This window comes from Budorcas taxicolor, chromosome 15, assembly GCF_023091745.1.
Source record: "Budorcas taxicolor isolate Tak-1 chromosome 15, Takin1.1, whole genome shotgun sequence".
In the NCBI taxonomy this organism is placed as follows: Eukaryota; Metazoa; Chordata; class Mammalia; order Artiodactyla; family Bovidae; genus Budorcas; species Budorcas taxicolor.
In genome coordinates, this window is record NC_068924.1 from 77,260,804 (window position 1) to 77,280,508 (window position 19,705).

Here is a 19,705-nt window from a genome sequence, read left to right on the forward strand (position 1 = left end):
GTTCAATCATAGTGCCTACAACTGGGAACAAATCAAATTTCATTTACAAAATATACATGATATTGCCTCTCTGAATGTACAATTACTGTAAAAGAAAATCTTTAAAACTTTTTCTAAAAATCTGCCCTCTTCCCCTAATTTGGAAACTTTAGCTGAACAAATTACCTGGGTTAGACCCACGAAGATGGTTTCAAAGTATTACCCACAGTATTGGGTCTGGAACTATAACTTTGGTGATTGTCTTGATAATTATATTTGTTGTTTACCGTCACCTTTCTATAAGGTTGGTTAATACTAACCAAACTCATTTGGTCAAGACCTTTTTTTACAAATATAATAAAATAGGGGGAACTCTCTAGGAAGCATTTAACAGGAGGCTTCCTGTGTGCTGTTTTGGATCTGTCAGGAATTGTCTGCTAAGCTGCTACTGCTAAGTCACTTCAGTCGTGTCCAACTCTGTGCGACCCCGTAGAGGGCAGCCCACCAGTCTCCCCAGGAATTCTCTGCTCCTTATTAATTCCTGAATAGTCAGGAATTAAGAGGAGAGGCAAGCCTCTCCCGGGGGCTGAAGAATCCAGGCATTTCTTTCATTAGTTTTTCTATGCCTCTTCCTTCTTGTGAACCATACGGTAAAAGTGATTGTTTAGAACTCTCTCTCTCTCTAATATGGATTGCCTATGTTTTGTAAGTCTGGAATTTTAATCTTTATCTTTGTTGAGAATAACTACCTTGTAAGACAGTATATATAACCACACCATGTTGATTAAAACACCTTTGCTCCATCAAAAGGAAAATAAATAAATAAATAAAACAAGCTTCTGACTAAGGCTCCCTGGATACCAGCATCTCCTTGAGGATGGGTGGGCCCTCTCTAACTCTGCAGCAGGGCAGCTTCAGGAGGCTGGTCATGCTCAGGGCTGGTTGTTGGTTGTGGGCTCTGAGTATTGCCATTCCTCAATCTGGGTGTCATTCCTTCCTCCCATGGCAGACCACTAGTGGACCAGCGTGTGCTGGGCATGGCCTGGGAGATTCCAGCTGACAAGCTGACAGACTCTGTGCTGGGACATGGTCAGATATTGTCCAGGCTCACTTCGCAGACTCCTGGTACAGGCTCCTGAGGGACTCATGTCAGGATGCTGAGTCCACTGGCTGTGCCTGCTCACCAGAAAGGCCTGGAGCAGCCTAAGGGCACATCCTCTTGGGTGCCTTTGTCCAAACCTCAGTCAACTCCCTTTGTTTTATTGCACAAACAATCTCACCCTATATCACAGAAAGAGTCTTCCTTATTTGGGACAGAAAAAGATGTATTCAAATGCATGATTATAAAATTCATCTCTGATATCACAGGATGGGGAGCCTGATGAAAAAAAGAGGTGTGGAGAGCAGTGTCTAAGTCTGTCTTTTGCTGTTTGACCAGTTACAGCTCTCCAGCCTCACCACTTTGTGTCCTTGTAGTCCATAACTGGAGTATGGAACCCACTGCTCCTTCCTTTGCAGAAGATTCAAACCCTGCAAGTCTTTTCTTGCACATGGGAATCCTCACTCAGTCCAACTCACTCACCACAATAAAAAACTTCAAGCCCCGTAACCATTACTGGCTCCTCCTAGACATATTTTCAGGTCAGATTGGGACTTCACCCTCCTTTCCCTAGAAAGCCCCATTATGTGAACAAAACTCTTAATGTCTTTTCTTCTTAGACATGTGGTATCATCCGGCTCTACCTCTAAAGCAAGTCGTGAATGGAGTGGTCCATATAGTTTTGTGAAATGTCAATTGACCTATGATTGGTGTGTTTTGTCTTCTAAATACTGAAGAGAAATAAATGAATATTATTTTAATCTTTGCAGCTGAACTGAAATGTCAATCATAATGTCGATTTGAACATTAATCTCAGAAGTTACTTATTGGGAAAGTCATTTTTATCCAATGGTTTCCAAAAACTAAATACAAGGCCCATAGATGTAACATTTAATTTAAATAAATTCATAATTTTAATATAAAGCCATTGTGACAGACTTCAAAACAAGTAATCACAGCAGACATAGCAGCTAATCGAACTGTTTCCCCAAAGAGATCATTAAAATGTTCCTTTACTCTGGATTCTTTAACTAAACATAGCTGAAAAAGTGATCTACCATTTCAAGGGAAACAGTTTTTCCCCCGGTTGCTAGACATTAAATAATTATGTTCTTGTATGTATAATTATATTGTCTTTCAATGTTTGTTAAAAAGAACGTAGTACAGAAAGAAATCTCCCTGAGGGACTACATACACAAAATACAAAGTTGTCTCATAAATACCCAGGTAATTTAAAATGTTACTGGCCTCACAAAGATTCCTTTCAGGTACACTGAACTATTTAGAGGTTTGTTGTTGAATTGAATGATGACATATTGAATATTGAAAGGCATCAGGTAGTAGAAAAATGTGCTCAATCCCTTTTTTCGGGGAAACAATTTGGACATACAAAAATATACCTTTTATCCATTTAACCATTTAAGGATAATTATTGACCATCTTCTGTATACTAGGTACAGTTGGAGGTAATGATTAAATTGAATATAAGATAGAAATATTATTGCTTGCCAAAAGGAGTTGAAGCTTAGGATGTGTTATAGATATATCGATAGCTGTCTTCACTACAGTGTGGTTTAAGCATTATGAAGGAATTAGTGGCTGCAAAAATGTGTATAAGAGGGGGACTTAAACTGCTTTGAAATCCTCTAAGAGGAAGTGATTCAATAGAATAGAGAAAACTAAGCAGAAGGATAATCAGGCAGATAAAAAGAATGATGGCAGAGGAAAAGTGTTCTAGGAAGAGAACAGAGCATGTGTAAGATTTTGTCTCCTACTTAAATATATAGAGCAATTTGGAATACCTGTGACATAGAAACTAGATAAAAAATGTTTCAGGAGGCACCTTGTCTGAGATGCAGAAATGAAGTTTTTAAGGGCTATGTTGGAAAGAGCTTGAAATTTATCCAAATGGCAATGGGAAGATACTGAAGGATTTCATCAGGACAAAATGAGAATAAAGTTTCTGTAAAATTTCATATATGCTGATAATTGAGGAACAGAGAACAATGACTGACTGGGGACAAGACTAAAAGTTAGGTTTCATTTGCAAAAAAAATAAACAAAGTATCATTGTGCTTGGACCAATAAAGCAATAAATATGAGCAGATTTGAAAATTGTGTAAGGGATAAACTGTTAGTGTTGTCATTGTTTAGTCACTCAGTCATGTTCGACTCGTTGGAATAGCCCCCCTGGAGCCCACCAGACTCCTCTGTCTATGGGATTTCTCAGGCAAGAATACTAGAGTGGGTTGCTGTTTCCTCCTCCAGGGAATCTTCCCAACACAGGCATTGAACCTGCATCTACTGGGGCTCCTGCTTTAACAGGCAGATTCTTTATCAGCAGTGAGGGGGCAAACTGAACATTGCATGAGGATCAGGAAAGCATAGTAAAAGAAGTTGCCCTCTGATTTGGAGAGCAAATGGATAATGGCACTGTTCATTGTGGCTCTTTGTGACCCCATGGACTAGAGCCTGCCAGGCTCTTCTGTCCATGGAATTCTCCAGGCAAGGATACTGTAGTGGGTTGCCATTTCCTCCTCCAGGGGATCTTCCCTACCCAGGGATTGAACCCACTTCTCTTATGTCTCCTGCATTGGCAGGCAGATTCTTTACCACTAATGTCATCTGGGAAGCCTGTTCATTGCACTAGGAAATATATATTCCAAGTCTTGTGTTTTGGGTCCCATGTGCAGAAATATCAAATTCTTTTCTGTGTGCAATACCTTTGATGAAAGTATTTTTACTTTTGATAAATGGTAATTTCTGAGAGATATTTAGATGTATAAAACTGTAGCAGAAAAAAAGCTAGTTGGAAAATTAATTTATTAATATATTTGCTCATAATCTGCATATAGATGCCTATTCAGTGCATAGGTTTGGATAACTGATCAAGAAGGTACCAAAATGAGAGGAAGGAGCTTTGGAGAGAACACGAAGAACATGCCAGCTAAAGCATAGTGATAGGAACAGAGTCCAAGGTTGAGAATCAAAATGAACAAATGAAGACTGCTTTGCTTTAGAACCCAAACTTGTATTCAATAGAGTTCAGGGCTGCAGTGCTGCCAAAAAATGCAGGTTTTATTGGATTTGAAAATAGGGAAGTTGATAATAAACATGCTCAGGGAATTTTTTTTGTTTTAACAGGAAAGAGAGGTGGATTACACCTTGTTAAGTTATAAATGGAGCTTCCAGGGTGGCAGCAGTGGTAAACAGTCTGCCTGTCAGTGCAGGAGACATAAGAGATGCAGGTTACGTATCTGAGTTGTGAAGATCCCTTGGAGTATGAAATGGTAACCCACTCCAATATCTTTGCCTGGAAAATTCCATGGACAGAGGAGCCTGTGGGCTACAATTCATTGGATCACAAAGAGCCACTCTAATGGCAGAAAGTGCTTCTTGATGAGGGTGAAAGAGGAGAGTAAAGAAGTTGGCTTAAAACTCAACATTCAAAAAACTAAGAATCATCGCATCCAGTCCCAACTCTTCATGGCAAACAGAAGAGGAAAAGGTGGAAACTGACACATTTTACTTTCTTGGGCTCCAAAATCACTGCGGATGGTGACTGCAGCCTTGAAATTAAAAGATGCTTGCTTCTTGGAAGAAAAGCTATGACAGATCTAGGCAGCATATTAAAAAGCCGAGACATCACTTTGTTGACAAAGGTCTGTATAGTCAAAGCTATCATTTTTTCCAATAGTCATGTATAAATGTGAGAGTTGGACCATAAAGAAGGCTGAGTGCCAAAGAATTTATGCTTCAAAGTGTTGTGCTGAAGAAGACTCTTGAGAGTCCCTTAGACTGCAAGATCAAACCAGTCAATCCTAAAGGAAATCAACCCTGAATATTCACTGGAAGGACTGATGCTGAAGTTGAAGCTGCAATACTCTGGCCACCTGATGTGAAGAGCAGACTCATTGATAAAGACCCTGGTGTTGGGAAAGATTGAGGACAGGAGGAGAAGAAGTTGAGATGGGATGAGATGTTTGGATGGCATCAATGACTCAAAGGACATGAATTTGAGCAAACTCTGGGAGATAGTGAAGGACAGGGTTGCCTGGCATGTGGCAGTCCATGGGGTCACAAAAATTCAGACACAACTTAGCGACTGAAAATAGTTACAAATATATTTGAGAAATTGGGGACAGATACCTGTTCCAATAAGTTTGGTTGAAAATTGGTGATGGGAACAGAAAGAGAAAGGAATAACCAAGATAAGTTTTCAAGGGGATGTCAATCCAAATTTAACACGGGAGAAGTTCTCATGTTTATTTTGTCATGTTTTAAGGAGTATGTGAAGTAACCTGAGACAATACAGTGATAAAGGAAAATCATATTAACTTATCCTCTGCCCTGTTAAGAAAGGATGGGAACAAATTCAGTTGTACCAGTTTTTGAGCACTGAGAATCCATCTTGGGTCTGTATCAATCTTCCGTGAAATGAGGTTCTTCTAAATGCTGTCCAAATGCTTTTCACTTGGGACAATTTGATACTTCAAGATAGAGCTTAAAAACATATCCTAATTATTTGAAAACATTTTACAATCTGGAAAATTGTTCACTGGTGTGTATTTTCTGAAAAGATAGCCAGAGAATTTCACAATGCAGTTTTCCTCAATATCAGTATTATGTATGTATTGAAAAAATAGAATATGAAGATAAACAAAATGAAGAAAATGTTAATATTATACCAAACTGTTAGTAAAGATACATACTGTTAGTATTTTGATTTTTGACTTATGCTTTCCATGCTTGATTTTGCTAATTTTTAATATTCTAATGAAATGATAAAATGAGTTCTGTGAAAGAAATTTACAACTTAAGAAATTATGTTTATGTATTTGCTATCAAAGCAACTTTATATCCTGAACGTTTTTTTTTTTTTTTTTCCTTTAAAGAAAAGTACAACACAGGCTTTGCTATTGTATTGATTATAAAATTTTAGTTGAAATTCTCCCTTTCTTCTTTTACAGCTTCTTAGTGGAATTTCCACCTAGACCAATATTTTCTACAGTAAATTCACAAGTAAATTTATACATAATTCAGAGTCCTTATCAAGATTCTACTTTAACTGAATTTAGCATAACATTCTGGAGAGCCAGGGATACCTTCTCACACTTAATCATTCCCTACAGAGTCAAGATTATTCAGTGTGTGCTCTGGTGGAATTTACTGGAGAATCGTCTATTTCATGGCAGAAAGCAATCATTCAGCAGTTACGGAGTTCATCCTCTTGGGCCTCACAGATAACCCAGAGCTTCAGCTCATTTTCTTTTGTGTTTTATTGTTGATCTACTTGATTACTGCCTTGGGTAATCTTGGTTTGATTGTGCTAATACAAGTGAGTCCTCAACTTCACACACCCATGTATTTTTTCCTCTGTCATCTGGCTTTTGTGGATTTTTACGGTTCCTCCACCATCACACCAAACATCCTTGTAAACACTTTTCGTGAAATTAAAAGCGTGTCACTTTATGCATGTGCCGCTCAAGTGTGTGGCTTTATTACATTTTCAGTTTGGGAATTATTGATGCTGTCTGTCATGGCTTATGATCGGTACGTGGCCATATGCCACCCTTTAGTCCATGTAGTTCTTATGCCTAGGAAACTCTGCATCCAAATGGTCACTAGCTCTTATATTTATGGATTCCTGGTGGGATTCATACTAGCAGTGGCTACATTCCACATGGTTTTCTGTGGCCCTAATGTGATCAACCAGTTCTACTGTGATGATGTTCCCTTGATTGCTCTGGCCTGCTCTGATACGCGAGTCAAAGAACTAATGTTATTAGCGATTGCAGGATTCAATGTCTTCTGTTCTCTTCTCATTGTTCTCATATCCTATGCGTTCATCGTCTTTGCCATCATAAGGATCCATTCTGCTACAGGGAGACAGAAAGCCTTTTCTACCTGTGCCTCTCACCTGTTTTCTATTACTATGTATTATGGGACCCTGAGTTTTATGTACCTGCAGCCCAAGTCAAGCCACTCACTAGATAAAGACAAATTTGCCTCAGTTTTCTATACTGTGGTGATTCCTATGCTAAACCCACTGATCTACAGCTTGAGGAATTGGGAGGTAAAAAATGCTTTGAGAAAAATCATTGAAAAGATGTATTTGAATAAAAAATAAGAATTGTGTTGTTACTAAAGATATGCTGCGCATAGATTTCAGTTCAGTTCAGTCGCTCAGTCATGTCCAACTCTGTGCGACCCCATGAACGCCAGGCCTCCCTGTCTATCACCAACTCCCGGAGTCCACCCAAACTCATGCCCATTGAGTCAGTGATGCCATCCAACCATCTCATCCTCTGTCTCCCTTCTCCTCCTGCCCCCAATTCCTCCCAACATCAGGGTCTTTTCAAATGAGTCAGCTCTTTGCATCAGGTGACCAGAGTATTGGAGTTTCAGCTTTAGCATCAGTCCCTCCAATAAACACCCGGGACTGATCTCCTTCAGAATGGACTGGTTGGATCTCCTTGCAGTTCATGGGACTCTCAAGATTCTTCTCCAAAACCACAGTTCAAAAGCATCAATTCTTCAGTGCTCAGCTTTCTTCACAGTCCAACTCTCACATCCATACATGACCACTGGAAAAACCATAGCCTTGACTAGATGGACCTTAGCCAGCAAAGTAATGTCTCTGCTTTTAAATATGTTGTCTAGGTTGGTCATAACTTTCCTTCCAAGGAGTAAGCATCTTTTAATTTCATGGCTGCAGTCACCATCTGCAGTGATTTTGGAGCCCCAAAAAATAAAGTCTGACACTGTTTCCATTGTTTCCCCATCTATTTGCCATGAAGTGATGGGACCAGATGCCATGATCTTAGTTTTCTGAATGTTGAGCTTTAAGCCAAACTTTTCACTCTCCTCTTTCACTTTCATCAAGGGACTCTTTAGTTCTTCTTCACTTTCTACCATAGGGGTACAGTCTTAGGGTATTTTAAATCAATGCTTGTACAATGATTCAATATCAGTAGGCAGAGGAGACTTTGTCCTTTGTGACTCAGTTTGCTGATGTCTTATTTCCTCCTTCAAAAAAAGATATTTTCCTATTTTGACTTGCACGTAGTAGATATCTCAGAAATACTTTAATGGTCAAATTCTAAAAATGAGATAGAAACTATCCATTCTCTTTGAACATAAAATGCTTTGTCAATAGAGATGAAAAATAAAGCACTTTAAAATCATAACTTTGTCTCATTTCTCTCTAATATTGAGGATTTTAGGCTATCTTGAGAGACACGAGTGATGCAAATAGTATAAACACCATGTACATTTTTTCCTCCATGTTGAACCAAAGTTAAATATAATATGTTGCTTGGTTAAAGTGTTTTGGTTTTAAAATGTCTGTAAAATGAACTTATTATTATCTTTACAGTGCTATATTTATATGGTTGGGCATATTTTGAAAGGCTTTATTTTTTAGAGAAGTTTTATATTTACAACAAAATTGAGAGGGAGATGGAGATCTTTGGTCTTATATCCCTTTCTGTCAAAGATGCATAGCCTCCCAATTATCAAGACCACTCACCAAAATGGTGCACTTGTTACAATAGATGAATATTCATTGATGTACCTTAATCACACAATGTCCATAATTTACATTAGGTATCACTCTAGGTATTGTGCATTCTATGATTCTGGTCAAATGTGTAATGACTTAATCCCTCATTGCACTACTGAACAGAGTATTTTCACTGCTCTATTTTCGAACTGGACATGAAACAACAGACTGATTCCAAATAGGAAAAGGAGTGCGTCAAGGCTGTATATTGTCACCCTGCTTATTTAACCTATATGCAGAGTACATCATGAGAAACGCTGGGCTGGAAGAAGCGCAAGCTGGAATCAAGATTCCCGGGAGAAATATCAATAACCGCAGATATGCAGATGATACCACCCTTATGGCAGAAAGTGAAGAGGAACTAAAAAGCCTCTTGATGAAAGTGAAAGAGGAGAGTGAAAAAGTTGGCTTAAAGCTCAACATTCAGAAAACGAAGATCATGGCATCTGGTCCCATCACTTCATGGGATATAGATGGGGAAAGAGTGGAAACAGTGTCAGACTTTATATTTTTGGGCTCCAAAATCACTGCAGATGGTGACTGCAGCCATGAAATTAAAAGATGCTTCCTCCTTGGAAGAAAAGTTATGACCAACCTAGATAGCATATTTAAAAGCAAAGACATTACTTTGCTGACTAAGGTCTGTCTAGTCAAGGCTATGGTTTTTCCTGTGGTCATGTATGGATGTGAGAGTTGGACGATGAAGAAAGCTGAGAGCCGAAGAATTGATGCTTTTAAACTGTGGTGTTGGAGAAGACTCTTGAGAGTCCCTTGGACTGCAAGGAGATCCAACCAGTCCATTCTGAAGGAGATCAGCCCTGGGATTTCTTTGGAGGGAATGATGCTGAAGCTGAAACTCCAGTACTTTGGCCACCTCATGCGAAGAGTTGACTCATTGGAAAAGACTCTGATGCTGGGAAGGATTGGGAGCAGGAGGAGAAGGGGACGACAGAGGATGAGATGACTGGATGGCATCACTGACTAGAAGGATATGAGTCTGAGTGAACTCCAGGAGTTGGTGATGGACAGGGAGGCCTGGTATGCTGCGATTCATGGGGTGGCAAACAGTCGGACACAACTGAGTGACTGAACTGAACTGAAGGATTCTCTGCTCTGTCTATTCATCTCATCCCCACTACCCTCATCCATGGCAAACATGGATTTTCTGATCATCTCTGATGTTTTGCCTTTTCCAAAATGTCATAGAGTTGTGACTATATAGTATGTAGTTTTTTCTGGTTGTCTTTTTTCACTTAATAACATGCATTTAAGTTTTCTTTGTGTCTTTTCAGAGCTAATAGCTCATTTCTTTTTAGCTTTGAATAAGATTCCTTTGTCTGGATGTACCACAATTTATTTATCCGTTCACCTACTGAAGGACATCTTGGTTACTTTAAAATTTTAACAATTATGAATAAATTATACATAAATATCTTTATGCATATTTTTATGTAGATGCATGTTTTCAAATCATTTGGATACATTGTTTATTTGTATGGTAAAAAATGTGTTCATTTTTGTATGAAACACACAAACTCTCCTGGCTGAACATTTTAACATGATCATTTAAGCACTGTCACTTTTATGTTCAGCCTACACTTTAGCTCCACTGATTACTTCTGGGTGCAGTGACATAAATTTTATTCTGCATGATTACTGAGAAATTAATTGCCCCATCTTTGTTAATTTATATGAATAGTTTGTGCAGTCTCCCACTAGCAGTGGCATTATCACTGGGCACAGAAGTTCTAAAGATGCCATGTAAATTCCTGTGTTTCATATATATTTTTCCTGGCTCCATTGTGCATGGCTACCCCTAATTTCTTAAGTAAATCTGAGTTGATCACCTGAACTGGCACACTAAGTCCTTCCTTGTCTGCCAGTCTGTTGGTGTGAAGTAGTCAAAGATTCCAGTTTCTTAAAACACAAATTGAGCTGCTAGTGCAAATATTTGCCCTCTGGGATTCTCATGCTACAATCCAGTGAGCCTAATATGATAGGAATGAATAGGAGACATAAAATCAGAAAATTGGCCACAGGATGTAATGACGAGAAGCATCCGTTCTATTAGCACGTCTTTGTTCTCAGACCCATGATCGCATGCTGTGAGGGACGCTATAACTTACGTTCTCATCGGTTCATTACCTACCGCGTATCATGGAGGACGGTGCACCAATGCGGCCAAATCATTTTCTGAGCTGGTGACTTGGCTGTGTGGTCAGGTTGCCATTCATAAGTCCCATCAAGCCAACTGAGTCTCGACAAGAGATGATCGGTTAAGACCATTCATTATATGCCATGGCCATGTCACACTTTCACTGCTGTAGAGTGAGTGTGTTTCTTCTGAGGGAATATTGTATGGCTTATTATTTAAAGAACAAAATACCCTTTAAACTATTGCAAGATGACACATCCTAGGATAATGGGTCTTGGGAAGAAAAATTCCTTTTCAACATATTGATTTCAGTGAGGACGGACTGCTGTCCTGTCCAACATTGAAGGAGTCTGATATAACTGTTGTATCATGTGTTTCTGATTTTTATCTCAAAAGAGGGGTGCCACACTCAGGCCTTGGCATAGGTCTCTGCTTCTAACAGATTGGGCACTCAGCATTGGCAGCAGTAGGAAGGAGCTGTGTTTTGGGGAACATACGTGGTCTTCATTCCTGACACTGGCCATGCTGTCCATGGTGTCCCTGGGGCTGTGAGGGGGAAGGCAAGGTGGCACATATGCCTGCGATGGGTTTTCCAATCCTTCTCATCAGCGCAGACCTCTTCTGCAGTAGTTACTCCTCGCTGTTTAGTCTCTAAGCCATGTTCTCTTCTTTGTGGCCCCACAGACTGTAGCCCACCAGGCTCCTCTGTCCATGGGATTTCCCAGGCAAGAATACTGCAGAGGGTTGCTATTTCCTTCTCCAGGGGGTCTTCCTGATCCAAGGATCAAACTCTTGTCTCCTGCTTAGCAAGCAGACTCTTTACCACTGAGCCACCTGGGAAGCCCAGTGACTCCTTGGTAGTTAAAAAAATAATAATAAAAATTAAATCGGCATGCTTTGTGCCTTTCACAAGTTCATCTAAAGTCCTCTTCTTCAAATGCCGTTCTCGGACACTTGATATCCTCAGTCCCATAAGCAAGTGTCCGGGGCTATTTATCACCATCTATGGGTCAGAGAGTGGCCATGACCTTCAGGCCACACTCTCCCCGTTTGGAACAGAAGACCATGTTCTACCCGCTGAGATAAACTGCCCTCACCACTATCATTCAGGACCACCTCTGTTTCCTACATGGTGTAAAAGCCCTTCTTTGCACTTGGCTCAAATCTTATTTCTGTGTGTGCTCAGTCATGTCAGACTCTGTGACTCCTTGGACTGTAGCCTGCTAGGCTCTTCTGTTAGTGGAATTTTCCAGTGGGTTGTCATTTTCTACTCCAAGAAATCTTCCCGATCTAGGAACTGAACCCCCATCTCTTGCATCTCCTGCACTGGCAGGCAGATTCGCTACCACTGTTGCCACTCCAGTCTTATTTGGAACCTTTTGCTTGGACCCTCTTAAGGTCCAAATATTATTTGGGACCTCTTAATTTGAAACTCCTAGCTTATTAAACTGTAGCATGAACTGTGTGGGGGTCTGTGTGGCAGAGACAGGCAATATAAAAAATTTGTTACTAAAATCTCAACCTAATTTAACCGGGTTGTAAGCAAATGACTTCCAACTGATGGATTTCTACTGGGCTGGACCAAAATTTGAGTTGGTGGATCCTGTAATACCCAGCACAGAATAAGCAGCAGATGCCGAATGTTTACTTGCTGTCTCATCATCTGGACTTAGTTTCTGCTGGGGTGCGCTAGAACACAGAAAACCATTTTATTTCTTCATCAGTAGGTCTGGATTTTCTCCAGGGCCTGTGCAGCAATGATGATTTCAGTTTTCCAGAGACTCAAACATCAGTCTTTTCCAACCCAGATATTTCCAACATCTTTGGATTATTTGCACAAGCTACTCTTTCTGAGATTAAATCAAATCTGGTAGTCTTTCAAAATATCCAACATGTTGCTGAGAGCTATCATCCCTGTGACCTGCCTTATTCAATAGAATGCTTAAAAGTGTACAACTTCCAAGGCTAGAACTTTTTTCCAGGGAAATTTTAAATGCTTGAACTCAACCACCATATCTTCATTAGAAGCCCAAGCCAGACACTCATCACATGGACCACATCCAGCTGTCAGCCTCATCAAATATAATATCAGCCATGTGACTGAGGTCTTCACGGACCATGCAGCCAGCCTACTGCCCAGCTGACACCACAATGTGGAGAGAGATTGTACGTAGCCCACAGGATTATGAGAGATAATAAATCATTGTTGCTTCAGGTCTCTAAAACTTGGGGGTTTTCTTTTAAAAAGCTATTAGATAGTTGAAGCAATAGTGATCATAGAATGAATGGCAAAAAACTTTGAAGTGAAATGAACTCTAATAAGAAATCCTGAAGATAGATTTTATGATTTTGACAGAAGGAAAATGTTTAAAATACTTTCCTAAAATAATTGAGGAATGTATTTTAGACACTCATAGCCTTGTTCATGCTGATAGATCTCTTTTTTTCCTCCTTTTCTTTTATTTATTTTAATTTAAATTTATTTATTTTGATTGGAGGCTAATTACTTTACAATATTGTATTGGTTTTGCCATACATGATAGATCTCTTTTAAACTTTCTTGAATTTCTACCAAGCCTCTAAGAAAAATCACGGAGTTAAATCATTACAGACTGGTTAGAAATAAAATGTAAACAAATATGATGACTTCTGTACAATTTATGTTTAAGGTCCTTTGTCATTTACACTTTTATTCTGCTAGAGAAAATGGTGTTATAAAAATCATAACAGTCTTCCTAGGATAAAATATCCACATTTAATAATAACTGTTCTTTCTTTCTTTGTAATAAGCATTGTCTATGAATTTTCTATCTGTATGTCTTTCTATTTATCACTCTATACATGTGTGGAATGAGGAGAATTTGTTACAGAGTTTGAAGAAAAAAAGTGTTCATTTATCTCTGATTTGCATGCCTTTAAGTGCTTTCTATTAAACTTCAAGAAAAAATAAAGTTAATTTTAAATTATTTTCTTCTTTGAACAGAATGTTCAAACAACAATTTTCTGAGACTGAACTAAATATACCTCCAAGCTTCTAAACTCATGGCTTAATTATTATTCCTTACAACCCAACAGATAATTGAGTGGGTTGCAGATGTAAGGCTGGATCTTTGGTGCACTATAAACTATTGCTCGTTAGCCTTGCACAGTCCAACAGCAAAGTTTATTCACTGCTTTAATGTGCACTGACTCCTTATAAAATTAAAACTTTAATAAGGCTCATGTTCATGTATGAGTGCTAAGTCACTTCAATCGTGTCTGACTCTTTGTGGCCCTGTGGACCGTAGCCCACCAGGCTCGTCTGTCCAAGGGATTTTCCAGGCAAGAATACTGAAGTGGGTTACCATATCCTCCTACAGGGTATCTTCCAGACCTAGGGTTTGAACTCCTGTTTTTTATGTATCCTGCATTGGCAGGAGTGTTCTTTACCACTAGTGCCCCTGCAAACCCCAATAAAGTTCATACTAAAGTATAAAAAGTAAATAAAAACAGTTAAACATTTCTGAGTTGTTTTCTCACATGTTAAAATCATCTTTGCTAGTAATTATTGTTTTATTTTACTTAAATTCAGCAGAATGATCTGAAATTTCAAGTGATCAATCCCTGTCTGTAAGCAAACTGAGTCCCAGAAGATTAGCCATAATGATTGTTTATGCTGTGAGACATCATTACATTGTTTTGTTCAGAAATTGCTTAAAATTATGCAACACAGGGAACACATTCTGGAGGGACCAACAAATAATACAAAATATACTCACTACAGTTAAGTAATGTTAAATGTTGTTGACATTCACAGAGTTTGCCACAAGGTATATTGGATGTCTTTTTGATTTCATTGTGGGTTGCTCAAAGGCAGCAGGCAGTGAGGAAAAATCAAGGTAACGGAAATAGTAGAAAAGGGTTTATGGTAACACACAACTTGTATTTATTTGTTGCATTATTCTACTAGTATATTTGAAGTTTCTAAACAGTACTTGCTCCTACAAGGTAAATAACTATCAGCTTTTTTCAAAAATGTGAAATTTAGATTATTTTACAAAGCAATTAATAGGTGAATAAATTGTTAGACATAACACTTGAGAAGTAATGAAACACTTCTAGGAAGAAGTGAAATTTCACCTGAGATCTGATGGATACATAGAAAGATAAAGCCAACTAGATTGTAAAGACAGAAGGAAGGGATTCTGCTTTAACTATGTACAAAATTCATGACCACATCTGAGAGACAGATAGTACACATGATGGCTGAAGCCTGGGAATTACATGAAAAATGTCACAAGAAGTGAGACTAGTCTGAAAAGAAGGGGTTGCTTATCAAAGGTTAAGTTAGCCAAGCTTTTGGACTCTATCCTATGTCAATAGGAAGTAGTAAGCTATGATTTGCATGTTAGAAAGTACACCCTAGTTACAATGAACAGAGAAAGGATGGATAAGATAAATGTTTGGACAACAATATAGTAGTTGTGATAGAGGCCTAAATTATAAGTAGACAGGTTTGAAAAAAAAATAGGTTAGATAATTAGTATGTTCAATATCTAATTTTTATCAGTGGAGCTGAGAAAGATATATGAACTATATTTTCTTGGCTTTGTGCCTGAATAACTGGCTGGAAGATGACACCACTTGCTGAGTTAGAAAATGCATGCTTCAAAGTAGATGAAAAATATAGGATGGCTTTTGAATTGCTGAATGCTATATTTAGGTACTTTGGGAATACCTGAGTGAAGTTGTCTGGGAATCTCTTGAATATATACCTAGAGATCAGAGGCAAAATCTGGCCTAGAAAGTTAGACTTTTGTGACACAAAGGTGACAACCATCCTCAGAACATTTGATGAGAGCTTCACAAGAGTGTGCAAAAATGACCCAGGATGGCTTAGGAATGAAATGTAAAGTAATGCTTTAATTAAAACACAGACACAGGGGATGGAGCCACCAAAAAGAGCAAAAGTGGACAGAAAGATGGGATTCTGATGACTTGCAAACCAAACCAAAACAAAACAATGGTTTTCATGAAAACCAGTGTGAACGATATCTGGGGCTACAGAGACAACAGGAAAGAAGTCTCCACTGCCTACGGGGAAGAAGGAGATTGTTGGGGAACTTGGAATGAGTAATTGTATTACAATTATGGTGAGAACAATTTCAGAATACCAGTTGATATCTAAATGCTAAAGACAAAGCAAGTGACTTTCCAGGATGTTTAGTACTGAAAGAATGAAGAGGAGAGGGGTTGATGGATAGAGGGAAAGGAAAAGAAGTCACAGGTCATTAGTAATGATTTCAGCATGTATCTTGTTTTTAAACTGATGGGGAAGATCAAATAAATTAGTAGAGGATGAACATATGAGATGAACAAAGCAGCTTGAGAACCAAAATATAAGTTTATATATTAGAAAGAGGATTTGTATGTTGTGAATAGTCATTGCGGCAATTGATCACAGAGTCTAAGCTGTTTAGGGTGAGCTGTTTAAAGGAGGCGACAGTAGGTAAAGGATACTTAGGGTTAAAGTGATTGAGTGGATACATAAAACATTGCAGTGTCATAACTGATGTGAAAGGAAAATTCAGAAAGTTGTGGTCATAGGATAAGTTTTTTTATTTTGGATAGCTACTATTTTATCAATTGTCACATAAAACAAGCTTCAAAATGGAATCATGGGAGTAAGATGTTCAAGTGGAATAGCAGTGGGGTCCCTGCTTCCAAGATCAAGGATCAAAGAAGCCAAGGTACAAAATAAGTGGTGTTCATGATGCTGATGGCAAATTTGTGGAAGATAAACATGATGGCATCAATACCAGAGCCTTTAAGGAATAAGAGGGAGCGACCTGGATGCATACGTGATGGCAGTGAACATGGGGACAAACCTCTAAGCATCAGGGAAGTGTACCTGAACGCAAGACATATCAAAAAACAGGAAAGAATGTTCCAACATGAACAATGCCTTATTTCACCTGCCAGATTTAACATATGTGCATAGTTTCAAATGGAACAGCCTTTGGAAACCTGGAGGGAAATACGTTTTCAAGGATGATACAAGTTTCAGTTTAAAGAAAGGAAACTAAAATGACCGAAGATATTGGTGAGTTTGGTAACGTCAGAGCAAGAGCTACACAGACTCCTACACATCAGAGAAATATAAATACTAGAAAAATTAAGAGCCAGGAAAGGTAATGATCTGAGATCACAAGTCAATGAGGCAATGGAAAAAGATCTCAAAATATTGCAAAAAGAATAAGCTACAGTCATGGATGTGATGGGATTGCACAGTCTTTTCTTTTGAGAATAAGCCTAAATCTGAATACTATTAATACTGATGGAATGAAAAACCATGCGTGCGCGCTCAGTCATGTCTGACTCATGGACGGTAGCCAGCCAGGCTCCTCTGTCCATGGGATTCTCCAGGTAAGAATACTGGAGTGAGTTGCCATTTCCACATCCAGGGGACCTTCCAACATAGGGATCCAACCCTTGTCTCCCACATCTCCGGCATTAGCAGGAGGATTCTTTGCTACTGCCCTGCCATGTGGGAAGCCCATCTTAAGAGCTAAAGTTTACTCACTTAGCACCTACTGCATGAAAGGCACTATTTTAAGCACTTAAGGTGGACAGACTTAGAGATCACCTTTCCAAAATTTTCTGATTAATGGGGAAATTCTTGCCTCTATAAAAAGAGTTCATTTCTATAAACTATGAATTGAGGTCAGGGAGTCCAGAACTAGTTCATGAGCTCTTTTGCTTCACCCCACACTAATCATGAAACAGCAAGAGGGTTCAAGCTCTCACTCTCAGCTTCCATATCTGAAAATGAAGATAATAGCTTATCACTAGTTGATCGTTGAAAGATAATCTGAGATGAAGTAGTAGAAAAATTTAAAAAATCAAACATCTCTGCTCAAATGAAGATCATTAAAAGCCATTTCTTTTAATAAACCAGAAATTGGCTTTTAGTTCTACAAAATTATCTTGATTTTTTCTTCTCCTGTTTTGCATTTAGATGTTAGGAGCCACTTGATAAATATGTTTTATGATTTATTTAATGTATTTTTAATCATCCTATGCATATTTCAGAAAAAGCAAGACTACCTATGTTTCTAAGGGCTTTTCTCCCTTTAATTCCCAAATATTACATAGTAATTGAAAGAAAACTAGAAGTCATAGTAAGAGAACAGAATAAAATAACATCCTGAAACAGCTGATATAAAGATGGTCAGAATTTAAATTTACCTTTCATACTACTCCTTCTGAAATTATTTTTTAAATTTATTGTTTTCTGTTAATTAACAATTTTCAAAGAATTAGCATGTTTGTTTAAAGTATTTCAACAATTAAAAAATCATTTGTGCTCAAATAACTCTGTCTTTATATTTTCTTTTATTAAAAATAGATAAATTATTCAATTATGTTAGATTTTAAATAGAATGCCATCTTTCTATCTTTCCAAACCCCATAGAATTTCATACTTTGGAAATTCTGCAGAGAACAAATCACTTCATTCTGAAACCAGATTTGCATGGACAGTCTCCTTTGAATGTGTTCAACATAAGATCAGGGTGGATCAGAATCAGTTCCCAACATCTGCTTGATTATCTCTAAGGGAGACAAGAATACTCAGACTGTGTGCTCTAGGGGGTTTTATTGTTAAAAACAAAAATTTATTGTTAAATCTCCACTATGGCAAAAGGCAATTATTCTGCAGTGTCTGAGTTTATCCTCTTGGGACTCACAGATAATCCAGAACTTCAAGCCACTCTCTTTGGTGTATTCCTAGTAATCTATTTTGCTAGTGTCCTGGGTAATCTTGCTTTGATTGTGCTAATGCAAGTCAGCCCGCAGCTTCACACACCCATGTATTTTTTTCTCAGCCACCTGGCTTTTATTGATTTTTCTTTTACTTCGTCTGTCACCCCAAACACCTTGGTGAGTTTTCTGTGTGAAGTTAACAGTATAACATTTTATGCGTGTGCCATTCAGCTGTGCTGCTTCATCACATTTGTGGTTTGTGAACAGTATTTGCTCTCAGTCATGGCCTATGATAGGTATGTTGCCATTTGCAACCCTTTACTGTATGCCATCCTCATGCCTAAAAAACTCTGTATTCGGATCATTGCTGGCACATATATTTACGGATTCACTGTGGGTCTTGCGCAGACAGTCGCAACATTCCTCTTGTCTTTCTGTAGCTCCAATAGGGTCAACCACTTCTACTGTGATGATGTTCCGTTGGTTGCACTGGCTTGCTCTGACACTCACGTCAAAGAGCTGATGCTGTTAATCATTGCTGGACTCAACACCCTTTGCTCTCTACTGATCGTGGTCATTTCTTATATCTTCATCCTCTTTGCCATTCTGAGGATCCGTTCTGCTGAAGGAAGGCAAAAAGCCTTTTCTACCTGTGTTTCCCATCTCACCTCCATCACCATATTTTATGCAACAATCATTTTTATGTACCTCCTGCCCAATTCAAGCCATTCTCTGAACACAGATAAATTTGCTTCGGTGTTCTATGTGGTAGTGATTCCCATGTTAAACCCATTGATCTATAGCTTGAGGAATCAGGAAGTAAAGAATGCACTGAAGAGAATTATAGAAAAGTTGCATTTGGCTATCAAATAACTGAAAAAATCAAGGACAGGGAGGAATCAACAGACTTGGAGTTGAGGCTTATCTAGAGTCAAAATGCTGATAAATGATAGGGTCAAATTCCTCACTTTCAGTGTTCATATTTACTCAATGTCTTACCCACTCTGTCATTGTTGGTGATTTACACGTGAAAGGCATTTTGTAAATTTTAAGGTGTTAAATTGTAAAAGGAGAAAGAGACAGACAAACAAGGAAACACAGAGTGAAACAGAGATAGAGATATTTTAACCTATTTGAAAAGACATCTTTATAATTAAAGAAATGG

General features: G+C 38.4%; 2 protein-coding genes across 2 annotated transcripts; both read left to right on the plus strand.

Annotated features, from left to right (window-relative positions):
* The first annotated feature begins 6,266 nt into the window (after nucleotides 1-6,266).
* LOC128060772 (olfactory receptor 5AL1-like) lies at nucleotides 6,267-7,208 on the plus strand. The gene has a single exon (XM_052653152.1). It carries the CDS (start codon nucleotides 6,267-6,269, stop codon nucleotides 7,206-7,208), a length of 942 nt encoding a protein of 313 aa, XP_052509112.1.
* Nucleotides 7,209-18,471: 11,263 nt separating this feature from the next.
* On the plus strand, nucleotides 18,472-19,413 carry LOC128060561 (olfactory receptor 5AL1-like). The gene has a single exon (XM_052652963.1). It carries the CDS (start codon nucleotides 18,472-18,474, stop codon nucleotides 19,411-19,413), a length of 942 nt encoding a protein of 313 aa, XP_052508923.1.
* Nucleotides 19,414-19,705: the final 292 nt, after the last annotated feature.